At 38.2% G+C, this 16,709-nt stretch overlaps 1 protein-coding gene across 2 annotated transcripts in view; it reads left to right on the top strand.

Moving 5' to 3' along the window:
* The window catches only part of rbm33a (RNA binding motif protein 33a), a 162,425-nt gene that overhangs the window by 79,527 nt on the left and 66,189 nt on the right, over nucleotides 1-16,709 (top strand). For both annotated transcript variants that reach the window (XM_072576224.1, XM_072576223.1), the window contains exons 11-14: nucleotides 1,718-1,841; nucleotides 2,086-2,405; nucleotides 3,783-3,953; nucleotides 9,825-10,151. In XM_072576224.1, the coding sequence (XP_072432325.1) occupies nucleotides 1,718-1,841; nucleotides 2,086-2,405; nucleotides 3,783-3,953; nucleotides 9,825-10,151 (942 nt within the window). The remainder of the gene's footprint in view (nucleotides 1-1,717; nucleotides 1,842-2,085; nucleotides 2,406-3,782; nucleotides 3,954-9,824; nucleotides 10,152-16,709) is intronic.

Raw genomic sequence — 16,709 nt, 5'->3', positions numbered from 1 at the left:
ATTTATACCTTTTAGCATTTGCAAAGTGTATGCAAATGGATTATTAAAATGAAGATTCACACCAAGATGTTAGATGTGGCGTGAAATATTTACAATAGTTGCTTCCCCGACTCTTTTTGCGCTCCTTAATTCATCTTAAAGCTAGACAAGTTCGGATAGAAAATTATCCTAGTGTGAAAGTTATTTAAATTGTAGGTTAAATCTTAAAATTTCAGGTTTACAACTGTTCTAATGAACTGTCGGGTGTTGAGCCTCAGTAGGCTTTGCAGTGATCGTAAATGAAGTGTAGTTAACATTAGCATTTAGAAAACACTTTTTTGGCAAATGTGGACATTAAATAAAGATCTAAAATATTTATGCATTTCTAAAATATGATGTGGCTGTACTTAAGAACAAAAATACATATGCCTGAGGGGTATGTCTGGGTTAATAACCACTTTGGTGTATGTAGCCTCTGTGAATGTAAAGAGAGAGGCGTACAGGTTTATTCATGACATCTTTTTTTCCTCGCAAGCGCTTGATACTGTCACTTCTGGTCTGGAAGATAAGGGGATCTGTATCCTGTAACTGAAGATCCTTCACAGTGTATTGTAATAGTAATGCAGGCTGTATAGCAGTCATTTAATTTACTTAGGTTTGTCTTTTTTTTCAGCAGTCAGTGACAGCCAGTTGAATTAACTTATGCTCACCCACAATATCAGATTTATTTTCACGTATAACTATTTTACATTTTAAGTAGGATTAATAATAAATGCCTGCCTTGAAGATGGACAGTATTAATTTGTTGAACAATTCATAAGATTTCAACAATGTTGTTAAGGTATTTAATTAAAGGTTTTTGTCACTATAGCTGAAGCTATTGAGAAAACTGATAAGTGGCACAATAGCCATTTGATCTTCTTGGTTAGCTGTTCCTCCTTTTCAATAGTTGATTAACTTTTTGTTGAGCACCTTATGTGAAGTTTTAGCTGTTTTATCATTGTAAGCAAGTGCCATCATTCCATATGAAAAGATGGATTACCATTGATAACATCATATAATTAGCCAAGGTAGAAAAGCAAAAGCACAGTTTATGTAAGGATCATGTGCCAAGGAAGTTAATTTCTTAACTGGGAAGAGTCCATGAGAGTACAAAATAAGAAAGCTAAGTGTTGTCTTATTCTGCAAAAGGATTAGAACAGCCTTATCTTGCCTATTTTCTTTGAGTGGGTGATTAAAAAGTGTTTCTGTACTACGTGAATGCAATGTATTATGAGATTTTCACTACATATAATAAACTGATGACACAGGTTTGCTCCTGTAGAAGAGACTGAACCAAGTAAATTGATGGACAAAATGAATAATTAACCCACTACCATTCTCTGTATTGTTTACCTCTTGGATTTTGTTGTCCTACACTTAGTCGTGATCTATCAACTTCTAATGTATTTAATAAGGAAAACAGATTAATGAGCAATTGAGACTAGGGAAATTTGGTATTTCAGATTGGCAAAATCTGATGATTGCACTGAATCTGTTAGGAATCAAAAATCAAGTCTAGTGATACATGATGCTCATATAGTGGTGTGTGCAAATAATATTGAGGAAGAATTTATGACTGATTAGATGCTCGGTTTTCTGATTCATCTAAGAAAATGATTGACAAAGATTCAGATCCAACAGCCTGTGAGAAGATATTCAATACAATCTTCTGACTAATAAATCATTTTGTTATCAGAGCCCTCCAGAATTTCAACCACCTATTCCAGTCCCTGCTAATTTTAATCAGCCACCCAGACTTCCTCTTCAGGAACCGTGGAGAGGACCACACCCTCAAGAGAGAGAACCTTTCTTCATTGGTGGTAAGAAACCATGGAAATTTTTTCATGCAAAAGGTATCAATTTAAAAGTAGTTAGAATTATGGAAAATATATGCTTCGAATAATGTAAGTTACAAACAATGCTAAAAGTTTCAAGACTTGGAGGTTCAACTTAAGCATTTTGCAATACCTAAAGATTTTTTAGTGAAAGTGTTAGTTTGTAATGTGCAAAGAAATATTAATACAACGTAGTTCAAATCACGTTAATGTATGTTTGAATTCACAGAGCCAAGGTTCCAAGGGCAACATGTGTTTGAACAAGGAAGTCCTCCACCCCCACTTATGAATAACCATGCTATGTCTTTGCAACCTCCCATGGTGTACAGCCATCCAGGTTCAGGTTTCAACCAACAGGGACAGCATCACATGTTTCCGCGGGAGGCTCCAATAAGAACGAGTCTTCAACCACAGGGTCATATGGGAATGTCTCCCTTTAACCAACCTGGTCCATTGAATCCCAGACCATTTATTCCTCCAAGACAGCAATTTCCACAAGGTCCTGGACAACCATTTCCACCCTCACCCCATATACAACAAAATCTGCAGGTAAATGAAAAGCTTGCTCAGTCCATGAATAACTAGAATAATGAGAACCTAATCTTAGCTGCAGTAGCTGTGGTTAAGAGTATTGTAAGCACTTGTGAAAGATTTATAGTTGCCTCATGAGATTAAGTTATATACTTATGCAGTGGGTTTGTATATAAGATGATTCTTCAATATATAATTTACTACTGAACCAACCAAAAGTGTTTTCTGTTCCTAACAGTTGTTTTGGGTTGTTTATAGTTCTTGACATTGTGTGCCAAAATACACATCTTACTCAGTGATAGGTGTTCCAATAAATGACAATATGGCCCCTTGATTGTGTACTTGAAAATGTATTCTCTGTCTTGGATTTATATTAAATATGGAATTAATAGTTGGTATAAAAATGCCCAGAGTGTACAATTGAAGATAGGGGCGCCCTCTGCTGCCTGAATGATAAGTAAGTAGGTCTCCACTGACACTGAAATCTCTTTGAATTTTAAAAGTTGAATTATCCAATATTTTGAATTAAGCACCATAAATAATGCAAAAAAGTATGGAATAGTTTGTCACTTTCAGTGAAAAGACTTCATTGAAATCTGAAATCATGCAAAAGCCTTTTTAGAACAAACTAGAAAAGTCATAAGCTAAAAATTAAATAACATTTTAGTCAATTGAATGTCATTAGCAGTAACATAGAATTTGTAAATTTGGTGAGGACCTATATATTGGGTAACTGTTGTAGATGAGATTTTTGAAAATGTGGATATGTTAGTTACCAGCCATTGCAGCAGTAAAGGTTCACAGTGTCACTGGATGAAATTTACCCATTCAAATACAGTTTCAACTAACCTTGAGTCATTGATATTAAGCATTCCACATTTGTAACTGGAAATCATGCAACAACTTGGTAAGCAGGATTAAATTTAAAAATAAACTAATAGCTCACAGTTGATGTAGAATAAGTACTTGGTGAGGGAAGGGAGAAAGTGGAAGAAACATGGAGAATTATGATTGGACTTCTCATGAAATTAAAACAAGAAAGTGATTATTCAGCAAAAATAATTGAAGGGGTCGTAATTACTGGAAAAAAAAGTTAACGTGTTACAAGAGTAATGTATGCATTAATTTTGTTACATCTTTGAGCAATATGCTCTCTGATTATTCTTGGTTGTGTATAATGCATTTGTTGTATTAAACAGTGTATTCAGCATTGCTGTGCGGCCGGTCATGTCCATATCTGAATACAACCTTTCGTTTTCCCTAACCAGTTGTATTGCAGATTGTTGCACTTTCAGTAGGTCACTGAAGTTCTTTTGAGTGTGTATTTCTTGCACAGCATAGATTATTATTTCATGTTATTGGAATCTTAACCCCTTCATTATTTTGTTCTTTCAGCCACCCTTGCAGCTTCAACCACTGCCCCAACACCAGCATAACTGTTCCCCTCAACCAATCATTCCTAATGCACCGCACCAGTTTAGGCCGCACTTGCAGATTCTTCCTACATCTGTAAATGACAAACGACTGCAGCGTCCGCAGCGGCAAAATATTATGAAGCCTCGGCATGTGAGCATCTTTTCAATTTTCAAATTCTCACATCATAAAGTGGCAAATCTTATTTTTAAATATTGTTTTGTTGGCACTTCACTTGTTTTTGCTTTTATAATCTGCTTCAGTTCTTGGAATTTTAGCAAATGGTGCATTCTTTGGTGTGTGACATTATGCTCAGGGTAATTACCAAAGAGAAATTTGACTGGCTTGATTTAACTGTAGGTCACCAACAGTAGCCCATTTGTTTTTTTTTGTAAATTAATTTACTCTTAATGAAGTAACTTATCTACATGAATTTACTTCACTAGTTCTGTTGATAGTTTATGAGGAGGGAAGTGATGTTGGTGGTATCTTCCTGAAAATCCTGACTTTATCGTTGGTTCATGTGGAACCTCTACTTCTTGAATTGATGTTCAATGTAGTGCATCCAGACGTAGACTGTAACATTATTAACATGTAAGCAGTAGCCTTCTGCACAATCTGTCAGCTATTGGTTGAGGCCATTGTTCTATAGTTAGCCACAAATTACAAAAAAACAAAATTTCTGGTAATTTGCCAGTCAATTAAGCTTCCTGGACTGAACCTTTTAGGGCTTTTCAGGTTGCGTGAGATATGAAGAGCTGTGAAATGTCATGCAGTAAAGGACATAATAAAAATCAATATAGGCTTATTGAGACATCGTAAATTCCAAAAATGGGCATTCAGTTTAATCAGCTAATCCTTTTTAATTATATTGTTCAGCCTTTGCATTTAGCTGCATCATCTTTGTTTTTAACTAACTGATACTCATGAACCCTACTCTGCGATTTAAGGGTCTGAATAGCCAGTTCCTATTTATTATATTCTTGTATTCAATTCAAAAATCTTCACTTATTTCGCATCGCTCATATTCATGATTATGTAATCTTGCATGAATTCCCCATTTCTTTGAAACTTTTGTCATTAAAAATACTGTATTTTGCCAAGAGCAACCTGCAATAATGCTATGAGCAATTTTGGCAACTTTATATGGCTGTCTTGAACGCTCCTTTTTTTAAAACAAGAACGCAGTGGCGCAGTGTTAGCACTGCTGCCTCTCAGGGACCTGGGTTCGATTCCCGTCTTGGGCGACTGACTGGAGTTTGCATGTTCTCCCTGTGTCTGCGTGGGTTTCCTCCAGGTTCTCCAGTTTCCTCCCATAATCCAAAGATGTGCAGGTCAGGTGAATTGGCCAAAGTGTTAGATGTGTTAGGGTAGGGGAAAGGGTCTGTTTGGGTTACTCGGTGTGGACTTGTTGGGCCCAAGGGCCTGTTTCCATACTGTAGGGAATCTAATCATCAAGTCTGACTTCAATATTTGTGTGTGAGTTGAGCTCACTGCACTCTTTCTTCATTATCAAATACAATGTCTTCTAAGTAATGAATGCTACTGTGTAATGTAAGGTCAAGCTCAAATCTTACTACCTCTTTATGTTCTGTGCCTCTCCTAATGCTTAAATTACTGTTTCTGTCATTGCAACTACACTCTTAAAATGGTTTAACTTGTTTTTTACAGTAGCACCCCATGTCTTTCTGTTGAATAAATTATTTCATTCACTTCAATATTTTTCCCACTTTAGTAGCTTCTAGCTGTAGTTTTGTTTTAGCATTTATCTGTATTTCCCATGTTGAGGCTTTTTTTTGATATTTTGGATGTGTTTCCTTTATTACTCTTTTTAGATATTTTTTGGAAAGCTTTTTAAAATCCTTTACAAAACATTTATATATAAAGAAAAAAAACATTCTTAGTAAACAACCTACTGTTCTACTGTAACAACCCTATCTACTTAACTAAAACTAAACTACAGACATATTGAAGTCTTGTTGTTAAATTTGTGAATGTAGCTTTTAATAAGTTCGAGCGCAAATTTTCCATTGCATGTAAAAATGGAGCCACGAGGTCATGCTGCAGCTGTTTAAAACTTTGGTGCGGCCGCAATTGAAGGATTGTGTACAGGTCTGGCCACCGCATTAGAGGAAGGATGTGGAAGCTTTGGAAGAGATCTACTAGGATGTTGCCTGGTGTGGACGGATGGTCTTATGAGGAAAGGCTGAGGGACTTAAGACTGTTTTCATTAGAAGAAGGTTGAGAGGTGACTTAATTGAGACATATAAGATAATCAGAGGGTTAGATAGAGTGGACACTGAGGGCCATTTTCCTTGGATGGTGATGGCTAGCACGAGGGGACATAGCTTTATATTGAGCGGTGATAGATATAGGAGAGATGTCAGAGGTAGGTTCTTTACTCAGAGTGGTAGGGACGTGGAATGCACTGCCTGCAACAATAGTAGACTTGCCAACTTTTAGGGCATGTAAATGGTCATTGGAAAAAGGTGAATTAAAATGGGATAGTGTAAAATAGATAGGCTTCAGATTGGTTTCACAGTTCGTTGCAACATTGACTGCCGAAGGGCCTGTACTGTGCTGTAATGTTCTATGAATGCCAAACAAAAGTGGACCCAGCACTTTTTCCTTTGGAATGCCATTTGTAATAGGCCTTCAGTCCAAGAAACAACATTCCACCATTCTCTGCCTCCTGCCGTTAACCCAATTTTGTATCCAATTGGCAAGCTAACCCTGAATCCCAAATGATCTAACTTCACTAATTAGTCTACCATGCGGAACCTTGTCAAAGGTTTTACTAAATTGGAAGTAAGCAATGCTCAGCCCTCTTCAATCTTCTCGGTTACTTCCTCAGAAAACTCAATCAAGTCTGTGAGACATGATTTCCCTGTCTGAAAACCTTGCTGGCAATCCATGATCATTCCTTGCCTTTCCAAATGCATATAAATCGTATCTTTCAGAATCATCTTCAAGAAGTTACCCACCACTGAATTCAGACTCTGAGGTCTGTTGTTCCCAGGCTATCCTTGCGTCCCTTCTTGAACAAAGCACAACCAGACTATTACAATAACTGGGAAAGTTGGAATGAAAATATAATATGTAGAAATATGTAGTTCTTCATTTTGGAAGAGATGAGAAAAGAACAATATTATTTAAATGAGGAAAATCTTCAGAAAGCTACATTTGGAGGTTATGTATGCATTAAACACAGAGCTAGCACACCAGTGCAGCAGGTTGCTAGGAATGTTAATGGAATGTTGATCCTTATTGCAGTAGAAGAGTAGGGCAGTCTTATTGCAACTGTACAAGGTGCTGGTGAAATGACATCCGAAGTATTGAGAGTAATTTGGTTCCCCCTATTTAAGGAAGGGTGTCAATATATTGGAGACAGTTCAGAGATGATCCGAGGTATGGATGGATTGTCTTATGAAGAAAAGCTAAACAGGTTGGGACTCGTTGAAGTTTAGAAGAATGAGAAGTGATCTCATTGAAACATTTTGGATTCTTAAGGGGCTTAACATGGTCAATACTGAGGGCATAGTTATGCTCATGAGATAGTCCACAGCCAGAAGGTAAAGTCTCAGAATAAAGGATGCCAATTTATGACTGAAATTAGGATTTTAGTTTTTGAGGGTTGAATGTCCTTAGAACTCTGTACTACCGAGTGCGGTGGGGGCAGAGTCATGGTATAAACTGACATAGATTCTGTATCAGTTGGGGAATTTAGGGTTATGGGGAAGGAACAGGAAAGTAGGTGTGAGGAGTGTTAACTTTCCAGAAGTTGACTGACTTGTGTGGAAAATGTACCTTTTTGTATATTTGTAATAATCTCCCGGGCCCTGAAAAGTTTACTTTCACAAGTGTGTACCCCATTACTTCAATTGTTATTTCTTATTTGATAGTTACAGCGAAATGAAATTCCTTCATCTTTTTTGTTTTTAATTCTTGTTGAATTGACTGTCTAGGTTGAGACATTGTGATTGAGGTCTGGTCCTGGTGTTTACTGAGGTGAGATTGCGAGGCATGAGCAAATGTCTGTCAGGAAAAACCCTTCATCCCTGGAACCAGTCTAATAAATTTCATGCATACTCTCATTGGGATCCTCCTCAAGCATTGTACCAGGCATGTGCACATTATTCCAGTTGTGAGGAAGATAGAACCTCATTAAAAATTCAGAAAAACTTCCATGCTTTTGTACACTGCCTCAATTCATGAAACCAAGCTCTGTATGCTTTCTTTATTATTCGTCCAATATCTTTCTTGTCGTGTTTCAACCTCTCTAGATCCTGTAGTCATCTTAGATGTGTGCCAGTTAGTTTGTACTGCATCCTCTATACTTTCAGTTTTGCATTCCATCTTGCTTCCCCTTGTGTTGGTCTATCAATGTCGTCTTGCACTCAGTTTTTATCAACCCCTCCGTTTATCCCACACCCACGTTTGGAATAAGCAAACTGGGGATTTTAGTTTGTATTCCAATATCTAAGTCATTTTTCACAAATCAAAGAAAAGGTGCCCCAAGCACTTAGCCTTGGGAAACACCACTGTCTGACATCTTCCAGTCTGTCACTTTAATTTCACAGGCTGCACTTTAGAAATGAATATATGATGTCAATGTTTTTGGTGCAGCCTCTCTCTTTCCACATGAAATGATTTTGTGTGTAATTTGTAATTGCCGTGACTGAAAATAAAAGTTGTTTTTCATAGGATAGTTGGTCATTGAATGATGGGCACTTTGGAAATAATACCAAATATTGTGTCCTTCCTATACCATTTTTGTACGTTTCATGATAGGAAGGGTTCTACTTTGTACTAATCACTCTGATCAAACTTTCTTTCAAACCCTTTCTAATGTCTGTACTATTGGTTTAGTACAGGTCTTTCTTTTCCCCTCTGTTTTTACTTCTGTGAAGCGTTAAGGATGTTTTCTATATTAAAGGAAAATTCAAGTTGCTGTAACAAACCTGTTATGTTTTATGGTTAATTTGTCGTGATTTCATCACGTCACATCACGCCAATGCATGTTTTAGCAAACTCTGCTATTGAATTCATTATCTATCATACCTTTTATGTTAAGTCTTCGTGTACCCCGTGGATGACCTTATAACTTGAAATTCCTAATCTAATTCCTAACCCTAAACTACAAATAAATTGCAATTGTCTAAACCTAATTACCTCTCCAGTGCACACTGTGTTCTCGATGCCTGCGGAAACAACCCATTTAAATTATTTTCTATTAACACCAACAATCTGTGCGGAAATGGTACTATCCTTAAAAAGAAAGTTGCTGAATTATTTGTTCTAAAATCTCTTTTATTAACCTCTTTTCACAAAGTCAGTTAAGCATTTATGTTCAAATTACTATCTTTGCTTTCTATAATTTATTTGAAGCATAAAATTAAATTGCTTCTAGTTCACAAATCACTTTTTGGCATGAGTTTACATTCCTGTCCCTTTAGTTTCTTTCTAATTTTCTCCCCTTACAAAAAGGCTTGAAATCTATCTTAGAATGCAGAGTCACAAATACACATTTTCATTTGAGAGTTTAATCAGTATGTGAAATCGATTTTAACCCACCCTCCATTGCTCCCTCTCTAGTCGATTGGAGCAGTGTGTGGGAGAGGTAAAAATTGGGTCAATTGACTTAACAGCCCTAAATTACTTTATCCTGCTGATGACCATTTTTCTGTTTCCACATTCTGAATTGTGGAAATGTAAGTTTCGCCTTACTGAGATTAGTTACTTCAACATTGAGATCGAGCATGGAATCTTCTGTTCTGAATCTTCGATGCTGCTCTTTATGCTACATTCATACTCTAGTCTCCAATGCTACTGCTGCACTACCAAATTATTAAATTAGCTGCATGAATACATTTTTGAAAATTTGCTGTTTAACAAGTTTTCATTCACAAATTCAAATTGCTTAGTCTTTGTTTAATTATGGAACGTTTTAAAAGCTTTATTCTTCAACTGATGTATCAGCTTCCATTGGAATTACAGATTATTTTGTTTTTTTTTTATCTGCAGAATATACCTGGAATTCAAAATATGAATAAGCTACCAAATCAATTTCAGACATCTGTTCAACGCAATAGCAATCTTCGTGAATTGCCTATTGCGCCTCATAACAGTAGTGTAAGACATCATCGCCCTTTGTCAGCTCCCGCTGCTCAAACTACATCTGTTTCCGGGACTAAACCCACAGCCTCAATTGTAACCACTTCACGTGTGAAACAGACTGCTCAAAGTGCACCTACTCTTCAAGGTTCCCCAGGGGTGAGGGTGCCGCAGAAGAACTTGCAGCAAAAAATCAAGAAACAAAAGCCGATGTCACAGGATTCTACAGTAATAGAGGTCAGAATTTTCACAAACATATTTGTCAACTAATTCTTTGAAACTCTGCAAAAGTTATTTGAAAATAATTAGTGGATTCAAGCAGGGTGACTGATATCAGATTCTCAAGTTTATTCATGTGAAATGTACAACAGTTGGTATTAAGAATTGCATGAGCTTGACAAAATGGAAGGTAATATCAATGGTATATCTTTTAAACTGATTATTTCACTAATGCTTTGTATTATCAGTTTTGGATGAAATTGTTGGTACAGTTTAAGTGCGAGAAACAATTTTGCATTTCTGTCATGGCAGAGTATGCTGAGTTGTCTACAAGCCTAGGTCTATATTTATGCAAAATCACCGAACTTCAATGTGAGTGAGCCACCATTCAAATTTTTTTCATGTTTGCTTAATTTAGTGGAGGATGAGTAAAGAAATTTATGATAATTTTTGACCATATTAGATTAATTGTTTGCTCATTACCTTAATGATATGACAGCTCTTCAGAATTTGCTTTGTATTCAGCTTGTATCACTTGTGAAATTGAGTCCACTGTAACCAAATCGAGATTTTTACTGGCGAGCAATCATTTGTTTCTTTTGTAGTGAAAGATTCAGGTGTTAAAGTGTGGGATTTGTTTTATGGCCATATAAGCAGCTTGTTAATTTGAGCAACCATAAGATAGTGTGTTTGACCTACAGCCTTGGGGCCTCATGCAGTCACCCATTCCGATCAAAGTGACCCATTTCTAACAGGGAGTGTATCTTAGAAATTGTGAATTGTTGCACTGTTGTACCGTGAAATCTGAATGACTTGATTTTTTTTGGAAACTTCAGCTGACAAAATATCACTTGCGTGATCGTGCTGAAAAGGGAGACATGTTGCTGAAGCTTTTTCATCAGGACAAATGCAAAATCTCAAATGTTCCCAACAGTTTAGACTGTTGTGGAAAATGAATGTTAACTGGTTGAAAATTCAACTCTGATTCAGTAATGTCACAGGAAGAGGAGTTAGGAGTGTAAGTACTCGGACTCCTGGATAATTGAACAAATGCATAAGACATGCTCATAATTTTAGAGTTCATAGAGACTGTGTGCCTGTGTGTGAATGTATGTAGCTTCTGTCAAGTGTGAATGAGTCTAAGGATTATTTTAGATTGGTTGTTAGCTTAGCTGTTAGTGCACTCAGGATCTACATTCCCTGTAATTTTCTACTACATGGTACTGCAAGGTCCTTGCATAACAGAGGCTTCCAAAATTGGACATTCCCCCTTGCAGCTTAGGGGAAATGTCACTCAAGATTGATCAGTAAGTGCAGGCCATTTGTGGAATCACATTAAAGAGTGGATGCTTCATTTCAGATTTTACTTTGAAATTGCAGGCAACATATGAATTTGGAGCACGAAAAGCTATTGGACCCCTTGAGCCTGTTCTGCCCCCCACTAAGACAATGGCGGGTCAAAGGGGCATGATAGTTTTTTGAAGGGGTTGCACCTTAAATTTTGGTTCAACTTCAGCCCCACATTCCTGGTCTACAGTCCAAACAATGGGTCATGGAGGGGACTGTCTGCCCCTCTTTCGCATTTGCATCCATGCTCTGATGTTCCTGGAGAGGGAGTGTGCAGTGCTCACCAGCACAATATAAGGTGTTTAGAGACGTGGGCATCACGCAGCACCGATATCGTTTGAATTTTGTAAATCTCTGTGTAAAAGCTTCTGTTCAATTGTTAATTTGTGTTATTTGATACGGTGCCCCAGCAATAGTTGATTTTAACTATTTTGATGAAGGGCTTTTTCCCGAGACGTCGATTTCGCTGCTCCTTAGATGCTGCCTGAACTGCTGTGCTCTTCCAGCACCACTAATCCAGAATATTTTTGACTTCCCTATTTAAAGAGTTGAGGGATGTTTACTCTGCGTCTAACCCCATGCTGCCCCTGTCCTGGGAATCTTTGATGGAGACGGTGTTCAGTGAGCTTTACTTTCAGTTTGCTTTCATATTAAAACCATAGTGGAGCTTTACTCGATACCTAACCCTGTTTTGTACTGGTCCTGAGAGTATTTATTTGATGGAATAGTGTCAATGGAGCTTCGTTTTCAGTTTAAAAGTGTAGAGGGTCTGTTGCTTCCTCTGTGATAACAATTTGGTAATCAGAGTTGTCTTACCACTCAGTTAGATGCCCATCCATAATTGCCATTCTGTTGAGTGGCTTGCTAGACCCTCTCAGAGATAAGTTAACAGTCAACCATATTGCTATAGGTCTGGAATCACATAAAGGTCAGACCAGATGATGATAGCAGATGTCCTTCCCTAAAAGTCATTTGTGAACCAGTTTTTTTTTTAAAACAATGATTGACACTGGTGAACTACATGGTCCCCATTGCACTTATTTATTTTATTAAATTCAAATTTCACCAGTGCCATTTGGGCCCATCTGAGGACCCATGTCCTCACATCATTAGCCTGGATCTCTGTACCACTAATCCAGTCATGTAACCACCACTCCCATTATCTGGTTGTTAGCATATTACTGTTTGTGGAAGCTCTTCTGTGTGTGGTTTGGCAGCTGCATCCCTTAAATTATAACCGTGGCCAAATTTTAAAAATGCGCCATTAGCTGTAAAGTGCCTTAAGATATCCTGTGATTGTGAAATGTGTTGTAGAATCCAGGTCTCTGGAACTTTTTGTACAATCACTTCTACTTCTTTATCAAGGAGTTTATTTCCAGATATTGATCATTCTTTAAATAAATAACTTGCTGAGATCAGTCCTGGATTTTACTTTGGCTAGGTTCATTATGTCCATCTTGAACTAATTCTGCAGTTTCCTTTTTAGTATGTTTAATGCATATGGCATTGTCGCTAAAACAATCAATTCTTGGCGTTAAGAGCCTTGTGCTGCCTCCTTGAATCACAATAGTTAATCTGGCAAAGGTATTTCCACAGTGCTGTCAATGAGGAAATATAAAGATTTGGCCCCTACCAATTTAGAAATGTTAACATATCCAAGTCTGACACTTAGAAAACTCATTTTAAGGATTAATTAGTTGCAGCAGGCGATTTGAACCATAGAGAAGCCCAAAGTAGTCTTTCATTATCTGAGGCCAGCCCAGTTTGGATTCCGTTAGGAAGCTCTTGACCTCATTACAGATTTTGTTCAAATATGAACAAAACTGCTGAATTCCAGAGGTGAGGTGAAAGTTACAACCTTGGCATCAAGGCTGCATTTGACTGAGTGCGGTATCAAGGAGCCGTCGCAAAACTGGAATCAGTGGGAATTAGGGAAAGCTCTCCACTGGTTACAGTCATACCTGGCAAATAGCAAGATGGTTGTGGTTATTGAAGACAGTCATCTCAGCTCCAAGGCATCTCTGAAGGAGGTCCTCAAGGAAGTGCCCTAGGTCCAACCATCTTCAGCTGTTTCATCAGTAACTTTCCCTCCATCATAAGGTCAGAAGTGAGGATTTTCACCAATGATTGCCCAACATTCAGCACCACTTGCGGCGACTCAGATACTGAAGAAGCCCATTTTCAAACGTGTAGGTCCTGGATAATATCCCAGGCTTGAGCTGACAAGTGGCAAGTAACATTTGCAGAACACAAATGCCAGGCTGTGACTATCTTCAATAAGAGGCAATAATTACCTTTACATTCACTGGCGTCGCCATCACTGAATCCTGACTATCAACATCCTGTGAGGTTACCATTGGCCAGAAACTTAACTGGACTTGCCATATAAATACATTAGCTACAAGAACAGGCCAGAATCAAGAAATACTGCAAAGTGTAATTCACGAACTGACGCACGAAAGCTTGTCCCCACCATTTGCAAGGCACAAATAAGAAATGTGATGGAATACTCCCCACTTGCCTGGACAGGTGCAGTTCCAGCAGCACTCAAGAAGCTTGACGCCATTCAGGACAAAGCAGCTTGCTTAATTGGGTCCACATCCACAAATGATTATTCAAACTACATCAACACTCGGTGTACACTGTTGCTACTATCTACAAGATGTACCACAGAAATTCACAAAGATCCATTGACAGTGATGGTCACATTCCACAAATAAATTTTGAAAAATAAAATCAATAAGTATGCCCTCTCAGACTGCACATAAACAACCTGAACTTTCCTCCCCATCACTGTCATGGTGAGCTTCCTGCATTGGTCTTTTCTCCATCCTCAAGTCAAAAGTGATGAAGTGCATGCCTCTCCTTAGCACTTAAGGCTGATTATTAGAATTTTACCCAATTTCTGAAGTTTATACATGGTCAGAATATTGTTGGAGGCCAAAGCCAAAAGGAGGATGCTTTCATGGGAAACTACAATGAAAAATAATCCAGAGGTAACACAATCCTCTTCAATGTAGAGATCTGGTAAAGACTGGCTAATCTCTTGCCAGCGCACCTCCAGCCACCAACTCCTTTTTTCTTTAACAGTAATATCTGTCTACTCGTTTCAAATCCCACAACTCCCTTACAGTACTGTGGGCTTATCTACATCAGAATTACAGCAGTGGTTCAAGCAGGGAATAAAGGGATACAGACCATGTGTCGGCAGGTGAGATTAGTTTAGCATGGCAGCATGCTTGGCTCAGACATGGTGTGCTGAAGGGTCTGTTCCTGGCTGTACTGTTGTTTGGATTAGTGGTGCTGGAAGAGCACAGCAGTTCAGGCAGCATCCAACGAGCAGCGAAATCGACGTTTCGGGCAAAAGCCCTTCATCAGGAATAAAGGCAGTGAGCCTGAAGCATGGAGAGATAAGCTCTCTCCATGCTTCAAGCTCACTGCCTTTATTCCTGATGAAGGGCTTTTGCCCGAAACGTCGATTTCGCTGCTCGTTGGATGCTGCCTGAACTGCTGTGCTCTTCCAGCACCACTAATCCAGTATTTGGTTTTCAGCATCTGCAGTCATTGTTTTTACCATGTACTGTTGTATGTTCTATGTAAGAAGGTAGCTCACTGCCATCTTGTTAGGGGCAGTTTGGGATGGGCAATAAGTGCTGGCTCACCCAGTGATGCCTGCATTCTGTTGAGGAATTTTCAAAATTGGTCAGCTGTTGGGGATATTTAGTATCCACTCAGTCTTTGCTTGGCTGGTTAGCTGCTTTGTGATGCTGAGTGATGCCAACAGTACTTGTTCAATTCCCGTACCAGCTGAGGTTGTCATAAAGGTCCTGCCTTACGTATGTTGGTCCTCAAGTTAACCGCCACGCGTTATCTGTCTAATGAGAGAGTCACCCTATGGTCCTCTTAGACGATGGTGACTTCATTGTTACCTTATGGTGGCAAAGATAATGAAAATTGTTCTCTAAGTAATATGCAAAAATGCTTTGTAGATTTCTGAGTTCATGTTATGTGGAGAGATTGTGCAGCTATCTGGTATGTGGGCAGATGTCACTTCTGTTTCACTGAACTATGAGAAGGAAGTAGAGTGATACAGGTAATGAGAATGATCCACTAGAAATAGAGAGAAGGTCATGGAGAATGATTGACTTAGCGTATTAGCTTCCACTAATTTAGTAAACGTTCACGTCCTGTCCCTGCTCACTCTTGAAAAATTACAAAATCACAAAACATAATATACTAAATAAAACAATTTCATTCAAACAATAAATTTTAAGTTGCGTTAAGGCATTCAGTATTTTTTTTTGTTGAAACATTTTGCGTACTGCATTTGGCAGGTATTTTAAATCGGTGCTTTTCTGCATGCTATCTTGGGCTTGGCTGTTTTAATTGACTGTGTTGTATAGGACCTAAGGACAAAGTCTGATCTCTATTCCAAGGCAATCAATTCTCAGATTCCTGTTCTCAGTGGAAGAGCTCCACAGGGGGGGGTCCTTCAATAAAGGTCGTGTTTAATTGCTGATTGCTAAAGAATTGAGCACCTTGCCACTTGCAACTTCGGGATCAATTCCAGAAAGGGAGTGTTAATTTATCCATAAAATGGCTGGTGGAGAAACATGTTCAGGAAATTACTTTGCATAAAAATGCTTTTGGCTCTTCCCCAAACTCTATAAATAAGCACTCTGTTATAATTTATTTCAGTAGAAAGGCAAGTTCCAGCTTTCTGAAATGACAGAAGACTTTATTTGGTGCATCTTCTTCATTGTGGAGTGCTTTGTCTATAAGCAGTGTAAGTTGCCCTCTGTTCCACAGGAATTGGCATCCCTACTGAAATGTGGAATTTGGCAATCAGGCATAGTTTTGATCTGTGTTGCCTGTAGTTCTTTTCTAACTGCAAATATCTACAAAATTCAATTCTTCTGGCCTATTCATGTATCACCTTGCTTTTTTTTTCAGTTTCCACTTTCTCCAGCTCCAGCCAATTTAGGGGAATTGCTTTGATTGTCAGCTGAGTAAATGTATCATATAGTGTAATTCAGTTCCAGTGATTGATTAATGAGTGATAATGAAATGAGGAGCTCACTGATAAATAATAAGAGCAGAATATCCATTGGTCAACCTGTGATGCCACTTCTCTCGGTGGGTTGAAGAATTTCCCTCAAGCAACATTCTAATCTAAACATTCTAATCTAAACTAGCTGACATTCTAATCTAAACATGAACTTAATGCTG

This window comes from Chiloscyllium punctatum, chromosome 8 (genome assembly GCF_047496795.1).
Source record: "Chiloscyllium punctatum isolate Juve2018m chromosome 8, sChiPun1.3, whole genome shotgun sequence".
Taxonomy (NCBI): Eukaryota; Metazoa; Chordata; class Chondrichthyes; order Orectolobiformes; family Hemiscylliidae; genus Chiloscyllium; species Chiloscyllium punctatum.
This window is presented reverse-complemented; position numbering and strand designations above follow the sequence as displayed.